At 43.8% G+C, this 22,311-nt stretch overlaps 1 protein-coding gene across 3 annotated transcripts in view; it reads left to right on the top strand.

Moving 5' to 3' along the window:
- Positions 1 to 21,016, top strand: part of pkn1a (protein kinase N1a) — a 171,200-nt gene extending 150,184 nt beyond the window's left edge. For all 3 annotated transcript variants that reach the window (XM_028823835.2, XM_028823836.2, XM_028823834.2), the window contains exons 17-22: positions 1,582 to 1,644; positions 2,032 to 2,108; positions 2,736 to 2,878; positions 8,400 to 8,507; positions 10,407 to 10,487; positions 20,714 to 21,016. In XM_028823835.2, coding sequence (XP_028679668.2) covers positions 1,582 to 1,644; positions 2,032 to 2,108; positions 2,736 to 2,878; positions 8,400 to 8,507; positions 10,407 to 10,487; positions 20,714 to 20,917 — 676 coding nt within the window. In that variant the 3' untranslated portion in view covers positions 20,918 to 21,016. The remainder of the gene's footprint in view (positions 1 to 1,581; positions 1,645 to 2,031; positions 2,109 to 2,735; positions 2,879 to 8,399; positions 8,508 to 10,406; positions 10,488 to 20,713) is intronic.
- Positions 21,017 to 22,311: the final 1,295 nt, after the last annotated feature.

Genomic DNA, 22,311 nt, shown 5'->3' with positions numbered 1-22,311 from the left:
ACAGACGGGTATCAGCAAGAGTGAAAGGGAAGGTCTACAGGACAGTAGTGAGACCAGCTATGTTATATGGGTTGGAGACGGTGGCACAGGAGACAGAGCTGGAGGTGGCAGAGATTTGCATTGTGTGTGATGAGGACGGACAGCATTAGGAATGAGAACATTAGAGTGTCAGCTCAAGTTGGGAGACAAAGTCAGAGAGGCGAGATTGTGTTGGTTTGGACATGTGCAGAGGAGAGATGAGGGGTATAATGAGAGAAGGGTGCTAAGGATAGAGCTGCCAGGGAAGAGGAGAAGAGGAAGGACTAAGAGAAGGTTTATGGATGTGGTGAGAGAGGACATGCAGGTGACGGGTGTGACAGAGCTGAGATGACGAGGACAGGAAGAAAAGGATAAAGATGATCCGCTGTAGCAACCACTAACGGGAGCAGCCAAAAGGAGAAGAAGAAGTTTGAGCCCCAACGCCTTCTTCACAGGAGTAATAACAAAATAAAGTACCAACCAGAGTCCTCCTTCCCCCTCCAAGAGCGTAGCCCACTGCCTCTCGACTCTGACTCATTCAACTGAGGTAGTGGGCTTTCTTTTAAAGTCAACCCGAGAACTGCTTCCAGTCCCCCCTCCAGAGTTCTTCCAGGTCATGCTGAAACCAGGGCATTCCCAACCTCCTCCCCCTAACAACAGCTTCCTTTAGGTGTCCACAAAGATCACGACAGACAGGGTGGCGTTTCTGGACTCCATTTCCCATGGCACCTTGCGAGTGTCCTAATCAGGTTTAACCCAGAGGGACACTGCCACCTGCCTGCTGTGTGAGGGAACGACCTGCTCCTGGTGAGTCCATCCTGCCAGTCTTTCCGTTATGGCCTGCTTCTGTTATACTAGCCCATCCTCCTTGGGTACCCACAATATACAGTATAACAATATTGTACTGTAAGCTGACCTTTAAAGGTACCTTAGATAAAGCTGTCGGTCAAAAACACCAAAATGAAATAATAAAATGAGTGTGGCGTACTGTACCTGTAAAGTCCTTGGAGGCTCTACTCGCCATGAATGGCATCCTGTAAAGTCACTGCATCCCAGCTTCATTTCCTAACGCTGATGTCCTCGGTGGTCCTCATTGAATAACACGGCATGATGGGTAGGGGGCGGGGGGACTGCAGTAGAAACAAGAAAATATTTACAAAGCACGCCGGCGATTTCAAGTGATCTTCCAGCCGTTTGTTGATGACAGAGCGGTGAGAGGGGTCCATCGCCCGTCTCGGTAGTGTTTAGACCTTGTGGTACAGCGGGCATGGCCCTTGACTTTAACCCCCAGAGGGTTGCCCCTTCTACTCTCGTCTCTGCTCTGCAGTGAGACCCCCGATTGACTCCCTTAACCTGTCTGCTCTCAAACGGTGACAAAGGCCTCTAAACATTCATGGTGTGCACATCCGGTGTAGCGTAAGGCACCAGGATTCACACAGGAGACCCCCTCTTCCCCTGCTTAACAACCCCATTAGTAAGTTTCTGCTAACCTGCTTCTCCTGCTGAGGTTTCCTATTTGCCTGATTTTCATGTAAGACCCCCCTGTTTTTGTGTCCTGTGCAGGTTCTACTCGGCTTGCGTTGTCCTCGGATTGCAGTTTCTTCACGACCACAAGATTGTGTACAGGTAACGATATTTCTGTAAAATATTTCATATCTATCTATCTATCTATCTATCTATCTATCTATCTATCTATCTATCTATCTATCTATCTATCTATCTATCTATCATATAGTGCCTTTCATATCTATCTATCTATCTATCTATCTATCTATCTATCTATCATATAGTGCCTTTCATATCTATCTATCTATCTATCTATCTATCTATCTATCTATCTATCTATCTATCTATCTATCTATCTATCTATCATTTGTGGGCAGAGTGTTCCTTTAATATTACAAAATGAAAGTGTTTGTCTAATGCCGTTGGCTGGTTTTCCCTGTTGGGATGTTCATCTTCTTCATCTTCATGATGGACATCAAAGCCTGTCCCTTCTCTTCCCCTTTGCAGAGACCTCAAGCTGGACAACCTGCTGCTGGACACTGAAGGATACGTCAAGATAGCGGATTTTGGCCTCTGTAAAGAAGGTTTGTGCCGATTGTTCAGTGTTGTCAGGGTTTTTGTGGTAACACGGTGGGTTCCACGGTCTCTCAGATCCCACACCCCGGCTTTGTTGAGTCCGTGTGTTCTCCTTTCGGCCACTTGGGGTCTCGTCCCACATCTCAAAGACATGCTTGCTGATTGGTGAATGGGAGTCATCTCTGGTGGGTTTGGTTGGATGTGTGCAGGTAGTAACTGGCGCCTTGTCCCTTGGAATGGTCCTGCCTTGCGGTTAACGTCGCAGGTAGATGTGTGGCCATATTTGTCTGATGGATTGTGGAGGTCCGTATTGGTCGGTTAATGAAATTATGTAAGCCAATGAGATGCGTTGAGAAGTTCATTTTGTTTTGAAATTTAGGATATGACCCAGGGCCGTCTTAACAGCATCATAGGCTCCAAGGCCAAACTAGTGCACTGGGGTCCCTGTTTTGGTAGTAAAACCAGAAACATGCATAGGCATCAGAAACATCACAGGACCCCCAGCCAGTGCCCATACGTGAAGACGGCCCTGATGTATGTCACGTGACGTCAAATACACAAACACATGTGGTGCGTAACAACTGAATCCCCCTCATGTTATGAAATGAATGACGATCCATTTTGTTGTCTTTCAGGAATGGGTTATGGAGATCGGACAAGCACTTTCTGCGGTACCCCTGAATTTCTGGCCCCTGAAGTGTTGACAGACACCTCCTACACCCGTGCCGTGGACTGGTGGGGTTTAGGGGTCCTCATTTACGAGATGCTCGTGGGAGAGGTCAGTAGACGATTTTTCCTGTGAACTTTTTTTTTTTTTTTTTGGATCGGAGCAAATTCATTTTAAAGCTCTTACAAAACAGAAGGGGGGGCATTTGGATTTTCTGGGAATCCACAGGATACAAAAAGAATAATTCAACTATAAAACAACCTCAAGAGAGGGGTGCAGGGGCCGGGGTTGTAGAAACAAACCAAGATGGCAAAGTACCTGCTGCCACTCTCCTGCACATGCAGGTCTAGAGTCTTGTGTAGCCCCCCGTCCTCTTAAGTCCAGGGGAGAGGTGTAATCAACCCAATATACACTCACTGAGCAAATTCTTAGGACCCCCACCATCTCAGTACTGGGCAGTGGCTGCCTCCCTTTGCTCTCAAAACAGCTTCAGTTCCTCATGTCATGGATTCCACAAGACGTTCCTTGGAGATTTTCTGGCCCACGTTGACCTGATGGCGTCACATAATTTCCGCAGATTTGTCGTTTGCACCCTTCAAGCAGCGAAGCTCACGTTCTCCCACATCCCAAAAGGTCTTCTACGGGATTCTGGTCCAGTGACTGGGAAGGCCACCAAAGTCACTGCCATGTTCCTGACACCAGTCTGTGATGACTTTTACTTTGTGATGTGGTGCACTGTCATGCTGGAAGTGGGCATTAGAAGAGTGTGGCCATAATGGTCAGCAATGATGCTCAAACTGTGACTGACTGGTGTAAACAGGACCAAAGTGGAGCAAGAAAGCATTCCCCCACACTGTTACATCACTGACAGAAGGCAGGTTAGGTGCACAGACTCATGCTGTTGGTGGCTACCATCTGTGTGCTTCAGAAGAAATCGAGATTCATCAGACCACACTAACGTTCTTCCAATCTTCAGCTGTCCAGATCTGGTGAGCCTTGTGCCAACTGCAGCAGCCTTCGCTTTCCATTCCTGGCTAGCCAGAGTGGAACCTGACGTGGTCTTCTACTGTCGTAGCCCGTCCGCCTCAATGTTCAACGTGTCGTGTATTCTGAGACTCTTTTCTGCTCACCACAGTCGGTTACCCGAGTTACCGTAGCCTTTTTGCGTCCGCTCAGCTCAAACCCACATATGCCTGTTTCTCTTTCATTGAATTTATTAAAAGCATATAACATTCCATACAAATCAAGTCAAACTTCACAAAACTAACCACTGTAAAAATACTGTACTATCTTGGCATTTAGACCTGTTAGGTGAGAGAACACTTTTTTCCTCTTTAGTTCGTGATTGAGACCTTTGACATTCCAGCTCACAAAGTTTACTGTTTGGGCACAGAGAACTGTTGTTGTCATTTTATAATCTTAAATTAACTCTTTTAGGGCTAATTTTTTTTTTGTTTCTTTTCTCCCAGGGCTGAATATTTTTCCAAAAACTAACATTTTTTAAAAAAGAACACAAAGCAATTGTTTAACACATCAAATCAACAAAAAATATTTCCTTTTGACAAATGTTACTGTCTTGCATGTTGTATGAGCCTGCATACTCTATGATTTCACATACATATCACATACATTTTACACAGCAAAGTCTGATCTCGCTCAAAGCAGCCAATTTCAGTCATTGCCACATTGCACTCCTTACAATATGTGTTGCTTTGGTGCCTATTTTTCAATTGTCTGTTGCCGCACTTTCTCACATATATTGTTAGTGTGTACTGTAGAGAGACAAGTCACCCATTTGCCATCATGCCATGCCACTGCCACCAAGTTTTCTGCCTGCATGAAAACCGTATTGTCACCTCTTTTCATCTTCTGAAACTTTATGAACTTTATGTATGGCATTATAGCCTGGCTCACCCCATGGGATTTGCTTCTGTTTATTACAGAAGTGAATAAAACTTTGCAGCAGCACGTACCTAAGCCACCAGGGGACAAAACACGTTTGGACCAATGCTCCCTGAAGTTATATCACCAGTTCTGTCCCATCTCTATTTGTAATGCCACAGCGTGCTTCATCTCGTCTTTCGTTGTGGGTTTCCACTTTGAAAAACGAGAATGCAATGCAAACGCAGCCCGCGATTCAAAAAAAATCTCTGCCTACCTGTTTGTCTCGTCTGACAGTAGCTGAAAAGCAGCATCAGGAGAGAGCAGCCTGAAGTACAGCAGCTGGTGATCTGTCATGTCCAACAGCAAGCCATGCCGTCTTGTAAACTCCGGTAGCCAGATCGGCTCTCAACGGATCAATGTCTGTGTATTTATCCCATGTGAACCTTGCCGTAGATGCATCGGCTGCGCGAAGGCACTCAACTGGCAGCAGATCCGCTGGCGCGGCATCGGCTGGTGTCTGATCAGCTGATGCCTGCTTCTAACTCTGTTGCTCGATCTCCTGATCACTGCCAATAAAGTCCAGTTCTGAAAAATCAAGAGTCCGACTCCGCGGTAATGCGCAAAACAACGTCTGCCAAGTGTTTTCTTTTCTGCACTTGCTTCGCTGCCTTTTCACATGTCGGTGCCATCTTGCCTTTGTTTACATTTCGCAACTCACGCACACGCAAGGTTTAGTTGCCGAGTCAACGAGTCTAGCATTCCTCCAAGCACAGAGGGAATGCCTGTGACGTGACAGTGAGATTTGTCGCCATTAACAGCTGATTGTCGCCCCCTATCCCTGGATGTCGACTTTTGTCGACATTCGCCTTCAACCCCTCCTGTCGACAAAAGTCGACATCCGCCCTAAAAGAGTTAAAGTTGTACATTATTACACATGACAGCTTGAACCTTGGAGCCAGGAGTTATGGCTATGAAGCCAATTGTTGTGTTGGCACTTAACAATTGTGGGGATGAAAAGGACAGATCAGACATAGCTTGTTCTCTTTCTCCCCACACTTCACGAAGTCCCAGTCCTCTGAGACGCCTGGAGACTGAGCTGCTTCTCTTCTGACCACCCCCTCACCAACAAATTTGCAAAAACCTCAAGTAAACTTTTTTCACGTTGTCATTATGGGGTGTTGTGTGTAGAATTTCAGAGGGAAAAAATGAATTTAATCCATTTTGGAATAAGGCTGTAACATAACAAAATGTGGAAAAAGTGATGCGCTGTGAATACTTTCCGGATGTACTGTATACGGTGACTGACTACTTGTTAGCTGTTCATTTTGTTTTTTTTTATATACTCTGTTAATCTTTGAAGGGAAGTTGTCTATTCAGGGGGACAAAGCGCAGGGTCAGCCATTGCACAGCGCCCTCTGGAGTCACTTTCATGTGAAGGCTTTCTTATCTTATAAGCTTAGGACTAACAGGAGCCAAAGAACAACAGACAGTTCACTTGCCGCCCTCCAGTTGATCTCTCGCATTGAAAGGTAGAGTTGTCCTCAGATGTGGACAAACGTGTTGGCGCCCCTCCACGAAAAAAATTGTCTCTGGAATATTATGAAACTGACCAAAGTCATTGGCACCCCTTGTTGTTAATTCCGTCTTTAACAAAAATCTGACTTTGCGTTCCAGTTTGGAGTCAACGGAGAATTTCAAATAAGAAATTGTTTGTTGTTTCACCTTATACATTTTCTTGTATTAAGAATTTGTTAGTTTTGGGGTCAGAGTACATGGTGTCAGCCATTGTACAGCGAGCACCCCTGGAGCAATTGCAGTTTAAGGGCCTTGTTCAACGTTCCAATGGAGTAGGATCCTTTAGCAGTAATGGGGATTCAAACCAGCAACCTTCTGGATAGCAGCGCAGATCCTTAACCTCAGAGCCACCACTCCGCCCCAAATGTTGCGACCCTTCACCTCTTTTTGGGTTGCGCCACCTTTACAGTTTGCCATCACTGCACACCAGCGATTTCTGGAGCTCTCCATGAGACGTCTGCAGATGTCCACAGGTCGCCAGGCCCACTCTTCCTGAACCAACTTTGTCTCAGGTGTGAAGGGGGTCTTTCTCCAGATTCCCATGTTTCAGTTCCTTCCATTGTTGTTCATGAGGATTCAAAACCGGGCTCATAGAAGACCGTTTCAAAATAGTCCCATGTTTTGTTCTCTGCCATTCTTGGGGGCTTTTCTCTGTGCGTTTTCCCTCCTTATCCTCTTGAAGGATCAATGACCTGTGCTTGAGACGGAGCTTTATGACCTTTCTCTCCAGAATGTCTTGAGATTTCCTTGTTCCCCATGCACACTCAAGTCACCCAGTGCAAGACCGAGCAAAGCAGACCCAAAACTTTAGTGAGCTTCCTCCACGTTTCACAGTAGGTCTTCTGTTCTTTTCTTTGATAGCTTCATGTATTCATTTGTGGACACCAAGCTGATGGGACTTGCTGTGAAGCTCCAGTTGTGTCTCATCTGTCCAAAGGACCTTCTCCCAGAAGCACTGTGGCTTCTTTAGCAAATTCCAGTCTGGCTTTTTCAGGTGGGTCTTCATCCATTGAGAGCCCACCGTCACTCAAAAAGTGTGATCAGACACCGATGGACCCTGACCTCAGAGTTCAGCTTGTATCTCTCTCTCTGGAAGTTGTCCTTGGCTTCTTGTCAACCATTCTCACTACCCATTTTTGGTCGATTTTCCTCTTGTGGCCACGTCCAGACCACATCATAATAGTTCATAATAGTTGCCACTGTTAACCCAGAAACATCAAGCTGTTTGGAGGTGGTCTTCTAGCCTTTAACATGGTTGTCTGTCATTTACTTTCTGATCTCCTCAGACGACTCTCTCCTTTGCTTTCTCTGGTCCACGTTCAGTGTGGGACCCACGATGACACCAAACAGCAGAGGGACGACTCTTCTCCATTTCAATTGGCTGAATGTCTGACCGAGTGTAGATCCTCTTCTAGGGGTCCCAACAAACGTATGCAGGCCATTTTAGAAGATCTTTGTAGAATAATCAACACTTGATCTCCTGTCACACTTGGCTTTGCTTTACTTGATGACGTATCAAAAACATGTGGGGGCACAGGGGGCATGCGATGAGCTGTAAGCGGACCAACACATTTGTCCACGTCCACGTGTGTACAAGACCTTTTGTGGAAGGACTTCAGAATAAGAAATCCACAGAGCAGTAATCAAGCAGTCTAAATGGAAGCCATCTGTAGTTAATGCTTGAAGCACCGGTGCCCAAGGTATAGAACTGATGTGTTAACTTGCAGTGTGTGGCACATTGTGGTGGGGGGTGGGCAGTGGTTCTCTGCTCCAGCACCAAAATTACAGATTGGTGGTTTGGGGTGTGGGGGGTCCCTAGGGAGTTTCCAGCTGCACATTCAAAGATAGGTGAGTGGGGAAGCTGCCGATTCCACCATCATGATCCATGAGAGTGGGTGCCCCTCAGAGTTTCATGTGCCACATCCAAGGCGGTGGGCATTGACGAGGTGGATCGAAGCTGGGATGCGCCAGAGAGTGCCAGCTGAGCAACATCTCCAAATTGAGAAGTCGTGGAACTTCATACTGGTGAGGATCAGCCCACTTGAAGCACTGTCTGTAACCTTAACAACAGGGTCGGGAGGGTCACGGGGGCCTGGGGTGCCCTGCCCTGCACTGCAGATGATGTGCGTTTACCCTTCTTGGCTATAAACAAGTGTGCTTTTCTCTCTTGCAGTCTCCATTTCCAGGAGATGACGAGGAGGAAGTGTTTGACAGCATTGTCAACGATGAAGTGCGATATCCACGCTTTCTGTCCACGGAAGCCATTGGGATCATGCGAAGGGTAAGACCACCCCTCACTAACACACTGGCTGGCATGTGACGGCACAACTTGGTTGGTGACTCAGCTCTGCGTTATGACGACCCGTCCGGTAACGGGCAGAATTCGAAAATGTGCCAGAGTTTTAAATGATGGGTTTTTTTTTTTTTAAATCATCGGATCTCAAGCATCTTTTCCGGTGACCATTTGTAAAGCTTGCGCACCACCAAAAAGAGGCTCAAAAATGTACGTCCGCAACTTCCAGCGCAAATATTGAGATTTTAAAAAAGGAACATAGAAACTAACGAGAAATTTGATATTGTGAAATTACTGTACTGTTTGAAGTCTGGGACATGCAGTGCTGGTCAAAGCCCTTTGTGCTTTGGTAGTCGAGTTACAAAGATGGCACCCCTTGGTGTTTATAGCGCTGATTTGGAAGGCTGTTTCCAGAACAGTCTGGAGTGCACCCTCCATGTCCATAGCGTGAATTCAGTATTATCAGACTTTGAGGACAGCAGGAGGTGGGGTGGGGTGTAGCGGGCACCCCAACAGTTATCAAAACCAAACCTCTTGTTGTACGTAACGCACTCCAAGATGGCAGAGAGGCCTGCCATGCGCTTCACAAACGGCGCCCCTCCATGTCCACAGCATATATTCAGTATTATTAGCAATAGACTCTCGCTGCGGACCACCAGAGCTCCACTTCATTGAGGAGGTTGTTGCTTTATGTTATACGTCCGTGACAACACTTGGTGACACTATGGGTAAGATTAGGGTTGGGGGAGGAGCTACCTGACTCAAAGTCTAGTAAACCAGGTGACAAAAACCTGCAATCCAATTGGCTATCGAGCGGAGCTCCTGAATCACAGAGCTGCGGCGGTCTGCAGCTGGAGCCATCACATTATTAGTCCTCAAGGACCTGGTAGGCCGGATGGGAAGGTGGGCTGGATGGGTGATAGGTTAGGTTGGCATCTGTGAGTTTCATAAATAGTGGCCCTCAGCGTCCAGAGTGTGCACTCCTTATGTGCGGTGTGGGGAACAGCCCGGACACAGACAGGTAGACACGATGGTTTCACCACACACACGTTTATTCATCATGATATTTACAAGGAAAGTGCACAAACCCAGTGCCTCAGCACCAATCACCCCTCAAGTCCTTGGCCACAACACAATGCTTTAATAGTCTCTGGTCCGCCAAGCTTCGTCCTTCTTCCTCCCGACTCTCGCCCCTGACTGGAGGGTGGCGGCCCCTTTTATTCACCCCAGAAGGGCTCCAGCTGCATCCTGAGGGCTCGTAGCCACACCCCTGTGTGGCGGAAGCTCCAGCGGTGAAACCGGAAGTCCACCGGGTGTCTCCACTTCTCTCCCCCCCCAGCACTTCCCGGTGTGGCGGAAGTACTGAGGTCCAACACTCCCAAGGCATTGGGGCGCCCCCTGGCGGTGGTCCCCACAGCAACCAGGGAGGATGCCCCCTCGTGTTCCGGAGGATCCATGAGCCCTCCTCCGGTCCTCCTGTAGCCACAGTGGCTACCTTTGTCACCTAATGGACTGATCGGCTCTGGGAATGCGACGGTGTTCTTTAATAAAATCTGTCAAAATCCAATTGCTGACGCGCTTCAATATAACAAATGCCACAGAAAGCAACTCTTCTGTGTTCTCTGTGTTGAAATATGGTTCACTTCTGTGAGGAATGAGGCGTTGTAATGAGCAGAATCCAATCAGGAAAGGGCCACGGAATAAGCATTGCAATTCTACAAATACAGAAAGAACACAATGTCTATTGAAATTAATGTAGAAATGTTCAAAACTGGACTGGAAGCTTTGAAGAAAACGATTGGCGGGATACATTTTTGTTTTTTTTTTTTACATTATGATTTGTTCAAACATTGCCCTTAATCTTTCTCCTACTTTTATTTTATAAAGCTGCTGAGAAGAAACCCTGAACGGCGTCTTGGCTCCACGGAACGAGATGCAGAAGACGTTAAGAAGCAGTCTTTCTTTAGGGTGAGTGTCACAGAATTTAGCGATAATGTAAATAAACTGTTAAGTAAATTGTGAGTCCTCTGAAACTCTTGTGCACGACGTGGTGGAAAAGGGGGGGGGGGGGGGGGGGGGGGGGGGGCGGTGGCAAAATTTGGATGCCATCATGAACAATCCCCTCCAGGAGGCGCTGTCTTTGGGGTTCTTATAGCCGCAGGCTCATTTACTCCACGGCTGCCAAGAGGCACCTCTCTGATGGGGGGTCATTTCTGCCCACAGCTATCAGGCAATTGAGTACTGATGTCCCAGACTAAATACTTTAAATCCATCCATCCATTGTCCAACCCGCTGAATCCGAACACAGGGTCACGGCGGTCTGCTGGAGCCAATCCCAGCCAACACAGGGCACAAGGCAGGAACCAATCCCAGGCAGGGTGCCAACCCACCACAGGACACACACAAAACACACCAAGCACACACTAGGGCCAATTTAGGATCGCCAATCCACCTAACCGGCAGGTCTTTGGATTGTGGGAGGAAACCCACGCAGACACGGGGAGAACATGCAAACTCCACGCAGGGAGGACCTGGGAAGCAAACCCAGGTCTCCTTACTGCGAGGCAGCAGCATTACCACTGCGCCACCATGCCGCCCAATACTTTAAATCATATTATTTATTTGTTTACCTGTCTTTAGATTGATCTATTGATCGTATCTTTGCTTTTTAGACCTCTGTTGCTGTATGCATCTAAATCTCCCCTTGAGATTAATAAAGTTTATCTCATCTCATTTAATAACCTAATGTAACATATGCAAGAGGTGACTGGGAAGGAAGACAATTTGGAGATGCCAAGTAAAATTTGGGGTACCACCCTGGTTAACCCCATTTAATGGTAAACTGAAAAGACCGCTGACAACAGCTCAGACAGAAACAGTATTCATCAAACGTAAAAGTAGCGGTTACCAGCAGAAGTTTTGTCCTCTGGGTTTGACAGCTTAGCATCTGAGGCCACCTTCCAGCAATGAGGCAGCTTTATATTCTGGGAAACCAAAGGAGTGGGGCTTCTTGGCTGTAGGCGGGGTGCTGCTTTTTCTTGACTGCTGAGGAGAAAAGAGAAGATAAGGTTAGCATGAGCGCCCCCTCTCATTCAGGGGTTGGTATTGCTTACCTCGTCAGAGCCAGGAAGGTGGTCCCCAGACATGCATACGTGACACGTAACGTCCCAAAACCCACTTGATCCAAGGTTGCCCACCCACCTGCATACACCCTCATTCATACAGCGGCCACTTTAGAATCACCAGGCTAACCTGGCACAGCATTTTGGCAGATGTGGGAATGAAACCCTACAGAACTCATTGCTGAGAATTTGATTTTATTAGATAGATAGATAGATAGATAGATAGATAGATAGATAGATAGATAGATAGATAGATAGATAGATAGATAGATAGATAGATAGATAGAGTGAAAGGCACTATATAATAGATAGATAGATAGATAGATAGATAGATAGATAGATAGATAGATAGATAGATACGAGTACTTTATTAATCCCAAGGGGAAATTCATATTGAGCAGAGTTGTAACAATTAAGATAATTCTGTTTTGGATTTAAAGATTTTAATGCCCGAGTATGCAAAGGATGGTCAAAACACAAAGAAAATGCTGAAGATGGCACCATGGTGGCCACCAGTACATTACTTTTAGTGCTTTCATGCCCCCTAGTGGCCACTTAGTTTAAACTGTCATTCCTTGTATTTATTTACAGTCTATGGAATTTAATTATTGGTTTATAGGTATTGGGGGTTCATTAAACATTATACTAAGGCATTTTACTTTCAAAAAGAAAAGCAGTATGTCAGCCTGATATATTTAAATTACAAGACAGAAACAAATATCAAATTTGTGCTTCTAAGAACATTGTAGCAGTTCCTGTATTTCAACTGTTTCTAACTCTCCTCAGCTACGTCCACACTCTAAACACACAGACATCAGCCATCCACGCTTTTAACCCTCAAAAACACAGACTTTGGAAAATGCCCCCCAGAGTCATGTGCTTCTGAAAAAACGCAGGTTCAGCGTTGCAACGTGGACCAGTGAAAAAAACGGAGAGTTTTGAAAACGCTGCCTCTAATCGCGCTCTGATTGGTTCAGACTAATTATGTGGCCCTTCCCTCATTGGACCCTGCACATTACATTTTTTCCACCGTTCCGCTTCTCTCAAACTTGGCCGTTGCTCTCAATAACAACTCCACCTCGTCGTCAGTCCAAACCAAACAGTTTGCCTTTTTGCTTTTTCGTATTCGCCATTGCTGTTCTCTGTGTGACTAAACGTAAGCCGCAGAGGAACGTCAAGCTTGGAGGACGCTTCATTTTCCTGTTTCCGCCGATGCACGCATCCCCAGTGTAGGCAAAGAGCTACTTCGTGTGCATTTTTGGTCATTTTAGTTTGGGCAGGGAGACTTTAGTCAACAATGTGAAAATGCTTGTGCGGGTGGAAATCGTTTTCATTTTATAAATCGCCATTCTGCCTTGGCGCCCGCCCCAGAGTCAAACGCACGCATGCGCACTGCAGCCTTGGCGCCCTCCCCAGAGTCCACAGTCAAATGCAGCGGCTTCCCAAAACGCGGCGGCGCCTGCCCCAGATTCAACAACAACAACAACATTTATTTAAATAGCACATTTTCATACAAAAAGTAGCTCAAAGTGCTTTACATAATGAAGAAAAGAAAAATAAAAGACAAAATAAGAAATTAAAATAAGACAACATTAGTTAACATAGAAAAGGAGTAAGGTCCGATGGCCAGGGGGGACAGAAAAAACAAACAAAAACTCCAGAAAGCTGGAGAAAAAAGTAAAATCTGCAGGAGTGCCAGGCCACGAGACCACCCAGTCCCCTCTGGGCATTCTACCTAACATAAATGAAATAGTCCTCTTTGTAGTTAGGGTTCTCACGGAGTCACTTGATGGTGATGGGCATACAGACTTCTGGCTTTTAATCCATCCATCATTGTTGGAACATCATGGTGCCATGCAGGGCCGGATTTTCCTGTAGGCTAACTAGGCTTCAGCCTAGGGCCTCAAGATCAAGAGGGGCCTACATTCAAATTGTTAGCAAAATTAAAATTACACTATTCTAAAAACAGTGAACACTAAAACACTGAACCGAAAATAAGGAGAAATTCTACGCATATGACTAATAAACAAACATAATGTATTGGTTAAGATCAATGCGTATTACATATTTTACTATCTCTCATGTAATTTACAAACTTAAAAATGGAAGGTGAAAGGGCCTCGTAAGTGGAATAGCCTAGGGCGTCTTTTCATATAAATCCGGCCCTGGTGCCATGCTTGCATGCCCATGTTTCATCATACCAGGGTGAATTTTGAGTTCCTCATTCATGTAACTTCCATTTCTGTAGGAAGCCAAAGGTACAAAATGCAGTAGGGAAAGGCAGAATGTGCCAGCTTCACAAAGAAGTCACAAACAGGAAACTGAGGTAGCTTTCTTTCTTCTTCCATGCCTACGACCTGTGAGCTAAACCTGAGGTATAGCGTGCACGCCAGGTTGTACAGCCGTCCGGACGCGACCGGCCACACCACCGCATATACGACGACACAGCCATAAAAAAACAAAAACGAGACTGCATGAAGAAGGACAATAACAGAGGCGCGTTGAAATGAACTGTCCCAGGACGCACCCACCCTCCATGATATTTCATCACGCAGCGGCTTCCCACCGAGGCGCATATTGCACCGTGGCGCACGCCCCATAGTCAAACACGGCGGCTTCCCAGAGTCAGTAGGTGGCGCCCAAACAACACAACCTGTTCACTACACTTGCTCTAATCCACTGTGCCAGTAATATAGATCCGTGGTCCCCAACCTTTTTGACAGCAAGGACCACTTTATTAGATGCAAATTTTTCCACGGACCGTTCGGGGGGGGGGGCAGTTTTATACACAATTTACATTGCATTTCTATTATTATTAAGTTGTTAAGCAGTTCGCATACGTTTGCAACCTGAGATTTTTCTTCTTTTTTTGCATATAACAAAGACATATGCTTTGCATTTGCCATTCCAACAGATTGCACATCACAAACATTAACACTGTTATCGTTTTTTTTCGTGTCTGCCGTTTCTATAGGAGGGTGACAATGAGTTAAATTCCAATGGATGTTTTTCAAATGTTGACAAGCAATAAGCAAAAGGTATCACTGAAAACCACAGAAAACAAAAACAGCAAAAAAAAAAAAAAAAAAACAGTACGAGGAAAGTTCGAAGAATTTTTTTTACAATGTTTCTGTTTGGGGATCGTTGTGCACACGTGCACATCTGAGCTGCGACCACAGATCTAACTGCTCTGTGGATGATTCGTTCAAGCATTTCAAGGTCACTTCGTTCTAATGAAAGCATCTGCTGAATGTACTTCGTAGTAACGCGATTTCTATAGACTCGTGTCATATGGGGAAACTGTCGGGACCGTAAAAAATACTTTGTTGTAATACTCTCTCACCTCGGTCTCTTGGTTCTATTCAATAAGGGCGCGCACAAAAAGGCGACCTCAATTGGGCGCGGAGAATAAAAGCGCACATAAATAAAAGCGATCTTCAAAGGGGCGACCTCAATTGAGCGCCGAATAAATGCGCGCGCAAATAAAGGAGCGCTTCAAAAGGATGACCTTTATGGAGGACTATTTCGGACAAAATTAAATAAATAAATAAATGCGCAAATAAATTAAAGTTCTGTGAAATGTGAGCATAAATAAATAAATGTATCATGAAATGAAGCCTTAATAAATAAATTTGCCATGAAATGAGAGCATAAATAAATAAATGTGTCACGAAATATGTTTTTTGTTGCTTATTTATTTATTTCATTTTGTCCGTAACATTCCTCCAAACCATCATGAAATACGACTTGAAATAAAACTGTCACTTTCACTCGTCAAAGTTGAGAGGGTGGGCTCTAACACACCATCTAGTTATTGATTGGTTAATCGACTTCTGTAGATTGGCTATGCCTAATTCAACATGGCTGTGTGTGAGATGGAAGTAAACGAGATAGCACAAGAATTAATTAGAAAAATGCTTACTACTGCCGATGAAATGGATTCTGCCGAAGATATCACATATTTCAGAGAGAGAATTGTTGCAGAGAAATGGAAGAATGCAAGAAGACCGACGTTCCAGTTTGAATTAAATATCACACATTTTACTTAACCATGTAATTTCACATTTATGATCTTTTCACACTGCTGACATTATTCTGCAAAACCAAAATTATTTCTCTCCTTCCATACTTTACATTATGTTAACTGGGCTACTTATTTGTGGTCTAATAATATTACATACCTGTGAAGGAGATCCTCTTTTCTCCAAGTCCAGAGGCAGCAAGGCTTGCTTTGACAAACACACTTGGTATTTTGGTAGAAGTCTGGTCACTTAGACAACAGAAATTATGTGTGTACATTATGTGATGTACTATGCTTGGAGAAGGCATCCTTCTAGTAGACCTAAATTGCCTCCTTGGGTTGTTTGAGCCCCCATACGGGGCAAATAGCCGTGCTACCTCTGCTGTTAATTAAAAGAAGCAACACATTTAATTTTTGACATGCAGCAATATAGTTTTTAACAAGATAAAATTGAATGTGTTCAATAAATGTGCTCATCACTGTATTTCTTTCACTGCAACACTGAAAGCCCAGTTAAATGTAGAGGAGAATCATCCTTTCTGGAATGTGGGCACCATGTTTTGAGGATTGTTTAGGAAAGCTAGAAGTAGCAACATACTACAAATAACTACAGAAGGGTAAAACTGAATCAGGATACCAGGAAACACTGTATAAAAAATATGCTCACTAAACTGCAAGGAACCACAGGTCTTAGAGAAAGAGAGAGACAGAGTATAAATAAATGTTTAAAACCTACTTTAAACAGTAATTATGGGGGGTGGTGAAAAACAAAGAAAGGTGTTGTTTAATTACGAAAAGGGGGGAAAAAACAGGTAAAACAACAACAAAAAAACCCCAGAAACCAATTGTATGAAGAATACAAACTGAAATGAAAATGAATCAAATTTTTATATATAAAAAGTGGTAGAAAAAGCAGAAAAAGGCAAAGGTAGTAGACTAACAATTACATAGAATAAAAAATTAAAAATACAATTACATGAAAAATATAAACAATGTGATATAAGAAAATAGAACATATTGGTAAATATAGAAAAATAATTAAGAAAAAGGTAAAAAATGAAATACAGTCACATATTGAGAAATCAAGGAAAAATACATGCATAACAACATAGGAAATTAGTAACGGAAAGCTATTTAATAGCATGAAAAATTAACTCAAAATTGTTTCCACAGTCTTTCTGCTGTGGGTTACTGAATGTACTAAAACAAACACTTGCAACAATATATGTGTATAACATACCGTTAAGTGAGAAGAAAAACAACTGTTCATATTAAAGTTTATTATCCTAAAAATGCACATAAACCTGTTTTGTTTCCTCCACATCCTTTGCATCAAATTAATTTCTGCATTCTCAGTCTACCAAAATCACTTGACAGTAGGTGAAAACTGCATTTTAAGATAACCACTGTTCAGTTATACTCATTAAGTTTCCATCCAGTTTTTTGCGACGTTTTGTTATCGACAAACAGAATATACGTAAAAAAAATTTGCGAAATTTGCTGTCTCCAGCCTGTTTCCATCAAACTGGCTTTTTATCGATAAAATGGTGTGCGTGATGACGTCATCCCCCCCCAAAACGAACTGTCGCATAACTTTTGTTGTATCGCGAAAAAAATCTGCCCTTGAGCCGTTTCCATACATATGTCGCAAATTATCTACCTTTTGTTTTCCACGTTACACCCCCTCCACGAAACAAAGAAATGGAGAGATTATTCAGAGTTTTTTGAAATTTGCCAGCTTACTGTTATTTCAGTTTCACAAATAATTGGAATTGTACATAATATCCGAAGACGACAGCAGAATGAAGCTTTTGGTTGTCTGATAGCCCTAGAGCTCGAAGAAAGTACCCCAGTGCGACGAAACCCACGGGTATGGGAGAGACGACGGAATAAGACCTTCTGGGAGGAGGTGGTGGAGAGACACTTAACAGAAAATCTCTGGCTGCAACATTTTATAATGACACGGCCGACGTTTGAGATGTTTTGTGGATTCATCAGTCCTGATGTTGCGCCCATCACAGGTTGCCACCGACCACCGGTTCCAACCCAAAAGCGGATTGCCATCGCCCTTTACAAGCTGGCAACCTGCGCCGAGTATAGAGTAGTTGGAGAAACTTTCGGGGTTAGTAAAACTACCGTCCATCGATGTGTATATGCTGTGTGTACCGCTATTAAAGAAAAATTAATGCGCCGTTATATCAGACTTCCGACTGTAGCGGAGGCCAATGAAATTGCATACCGCAATTCCTTGGTGCATCTTGTGCCACAGATTTACGGTGCGCTGGATGGCACGCATGTGCCTATTCTTCCCCCGACGGAAGGCTACCGCGATTACATTAATCGCAAAGGGTGGCCATCTATTGTTCTCCAGGCCCTTGTTGATGACAGGTGCATGATACAAGACATTTGCGTTGGCACTCCTGGAAGTGCCCATGATGCAGCTGTGTTTGCAGCATCGGATCTGTACAGGTGAGCCTACCTTTCAACATCCCTTCACAGTGCGATAACAACTGAATTAACCTGCTTCCCTTAAGGTTTTTAATTAAAACTGAAATTTGAATTAATACAAAATAACGACGTTTAATCAAAAAAAAAAACTCTCTTCATCAGACCATGCGAATCGCTCCGCCATTCTCGTTTTGATTGCACGTGATGAAAATGTGACACGTTTATTTGCGTTAAAGCCCTTTTTTCCGACAAAAACTGTTTCCAATGTAGTTTTTGCGACATCTGAAGTATCGATATGGAATTTATGCGCTAAAGTTAAACGGAAAAATATTATGTCGACATGTACAACATTTTATCGATAATTAGCATTTCCATCGGCTATATCGGTAAAAAAATTTGAAGCGCTAAATATTTTTTTCGCAAAAACTCCTTGGATGGAAACCTGGCTAGTGTAACAAAGTGAATATAAGAGGGCGAGTATGTTTATAAAATGATGGCTCCAACTCAACTATTGTGCGACATTCACAAAATATTTCTGTTAGATTTAATAGCTCTTCAGTATTCAGCAACTGATAATTCGTTTGTGATGTGGCTACCGTCAGGTCTTTCTGTTTACTTGTAGGCAGGTTTGTATTTTGCAGACAAATAATTATTGCAAATTTACAGCGCTATTAGCACAGCCACCTAAAATACAGTAGTATATCTTGAACAGGAGGAGAGTGAGTACTCGACAAAGTGGGGGTAGGTCTTCGGCTATCAAGTGGGGCACTTACAGCTGAAACCTCATGTGCTGATTCCTGAGGGGATGAAGAGGTTAGAGCTTCCTGAATTAAAACTGCCGCTTCACGTAGCAACTCTGGGCAACTTTTTGTAGCAGTCATATTCGCCATGGACACTCACAAGCACAACTTTAAGCATGCGCTTTGGTACCTTGAGAATCATATGGCTCATAGTTCGATTACTCTAGGCTGAAGAGAAAAGCCAAGCAAAATGACACCTTTTATTGGCTAACTAGAAAGATTACAATATGCAAGCTTTCGAGGCAACCTCAGGCCCCTTCTTCAGGCAAGATGTAATCATCTTATGATTACATCTCAATGATTACATCAATTATTACATCTTGCCTGAAGAAGGGGCCTGAGTTGCCTCGAAAGCTTGCATATTGTAATCTTTCTAGTTAGCCAATAAAAGGTGTCATTTTGCTTGGCTTTTCTCTACATTCATAATGGCTAACACGGTACAACACCCTAGTACTCTAGGCTGAAGGTAACACTCAACAAATCAATAACTAGATGGTGTGTTAGAGCCCACCCTCTCAACTTTGACGAGTGAAAGTGACAGTTTTATTTCAAGTCGTATTTCATGATGGTTTGGAGGAATGTTACGGACAAAATGAAATAAATAAATAAGCAACAAAAAAACATATTTCGTGGACACATTTATTTATTTATGCTCTCATTTCATGGCACATTTATTTATTAAGGCTTCATTTCATGATACATTTATTTATTTATGCTCACATTTCACAGAACTTTAATTTATTTGCGCATTTATTTATTTATTTAATTTTGTCCAAAATAGTCCTCCATAGGACCTTCGGAGCGAATTAAATTAATTGTCCTTGATTATGCTAATAGACCGCATCTCGAATATCTACGTGGCATTGCACATAATCTACAGCTTCAAGTGTAACTTGCTTTCACCTTTTTATACATTCAGTCATTGCCTTAATCGAATTTTCTGTAATTTTGAAAACAACGAAATATAGAGAGCTTTAGAAATAGTTCGTTAGAAGTTCATGCATTAATTAATTGGATGCTTTAATATTCTTGCTTTCACCTTTTTATACGTTCAATCATTGCCTTTATCTAATAAATTTTCTGTAATTTTGTTGCGTTTGCCTTTATTCGCTGCGCCCAATTGACGTCACCCTTTTGAAGCACTCCTTTATTTATGCGCGCAGTTATTCGGCGCTCAATTGACGTCACCCTTTTGAAGCGCTCCTTTATTTGCGCGCGCATTTATTCGCCGCGTCCAATTGAGGTCGCCTTTATGTGCGCGCCCTTATTGACGGATACCGGTCGGGCTCTCTCCTCTCTCTGCGCCGCTGCAAAGCCCCGCCCACCAAGCATTCTGAAAAGTCTGAGTGAGTCTCCGTTGCCGGCAGTTCTCTCGCGGCCCGGCTGTCAGACGGCTGCGGACCGGTGGTTGGGGACCCCTGATATAGATCACATAACGGTCACAGACTCTAACCCAGCGGCTTCCCAGACTCAGTGGCTGGCACACGAACACCACAGCCTGTAAACTAAACCTGCTGTGCTCCACTCTGCCAGCAGTCGGTGTCAGCAAAGGCAACGGAATCACGTCTCCACAAAACGAAACCGCCTTAGTACAGATATGCTCATGTAATTAAATGACATTTCCCCAGACGCACCCACCCTCCATGATATGTCATCCATCCAAAAATCGGACGGAACAGAAACTGATTGCCATTCTTGGATTTACGATTCTCTAGAGAATCGCGGGCTTACTTGTCTTTAAGATTTGATGCTTGTTTTGTTTTCTTCCCAAAGTCACTAAACTCTCTTTCTGCCCCCTTACAGAACATCGACTGGGAGGGACTGCTGAGTAAGAAGATGAAGCCCCCGTTTATCCCGGCCATCAAGTCTCGCGATGACGTCAGCAATTTCGATGAGGAGTTCACCTCGGAGATGCCTCTCCTGACTCCCCCGCGAGAACCTCGCACACTCACCAAAAAGGAGCAGAACAGTTTCAAGGACTTCGACTATGTGTCCGACCTGTGTTAGCACTTGTGGGCTCTCGGGGGGTTCGCCACCGTTGGGATTTGTCATCCCAGTAGAAACATTCAGCCTGCCGCCCCGAAAGCCCGGACTGCATGGAGGAGACTCCGAGGCGAAAAAAAACGGAGCTGGCGTGGGAGGCAAATATGAAGCAAGGCAATGGGTGATAGATGCAAGACAGATTCTATTTTTTTGTTTTGTTTTTTGTTTTTTCTGCCTTTTTAAAATTTTTATTACAAGAGAGTTTTTAGTCGATTTTTGCTTTCATTTTACCTACCTACAGTACTGACTGACTTACCTACGTTACGATTTGCCGTTGAGCACCCTCGGGCTCTTTTGGAGCTCTCGTGGGTTTGAAACTCGCGTTGCAGGAGGAACTGTCTGTTAATAAAATGAGTTTATTATTATTAATATTATTATTTTTTTAAGTTATGTAAAAAGATCCACACACTGGTAATCAAAGAGCTATGACGGGAAGAGACAAAGGAATTGTGCTGGTTTTATTTATAAAAGCGTACGCTGCAGTACTGTGCTGATGGCAATGGCGTCCCACGTCCCTACTTGGCCTTTTGTCACTCTGAGTTGTCCTTTGTCCAGTGTCATCGTTCAACATACGATTCAAGTGCCCGGTAGAAAAGACTGAACTGCCATTTTATAGGGTATATCCTTCAATAAGGGCGACCTCAATTGAGCAAATGTTTTAATATTCTTGCTTTCGCCTTTTTATACGTTCAGTCATTGCCTTTATCTAATAAATTTTCTATTATAATTTTGTTGCGTTTGCCTTTATTCGCCGCACCCAATTGAGGTTGCCCTTTTGAAGCTCGGCTTTTTGTGCGCACCCTTATTGAATAGAACCAGCGCACAGGCTGTGTGTATTGCACATTTAAATGAGTATCTATTTATCTATCTATCTATCTATCAATTAGATATATATATATATATATATATAAGAGAGAGAGAGAGATAGATAGATAGATAGATAGAGTGCATCTGGAAAGTATTCACAGCGCATCACTTTTTCCACATTTTGTTATCTTACAGCCTTATTTCAAAATGGATTCAATTCATTTTTTCCTCAGAATTCTACACACAACACCCCATAATGACAACGTGAAAAAAGTTTACTTGAGGTTTTTGCAAATTTATTAAAAATAAAAAAAATTGAGAAAGCACATGTACATAAGTATTCACAGCCTTTGCCATGAAGCTCAGAATTGAGCTCAGGTGCCTCCTGTTTCCCCTGATCATCCTTGAGATGTTTCTGCAGCTTCATTGGAGTCCACCTGTGGTAAATTCAGTTGACTGGACCTGATTTGGAAAGGCACACACCTGTCTATAGAAGGTCCCACAGTTGACAGTTCATGTCAGAGCACAAACCAAGCATGAAGTCAAAGGAA

This window comes from Erpetoichthys calabaricus, chromosome 17 (assembly GCF_900747795.2).
Source record: "Erpetoichthys calabaricus chromosome 17, fErpCal1.3, whole genome shotgun sequence".
Classification (NCBI taxonomy): Eukaryota; Metazoa; Chordata; class Cladistia; order Polypteriformes; family Polypteridae; genus Erpetoichthys; species Erpetoichthys calabaricus.
The sequence above is the reverse complement of the archived record's forward strand: the minus strand, read 5'-3'. Positions and strand labels throughout refer to the sequence as shown.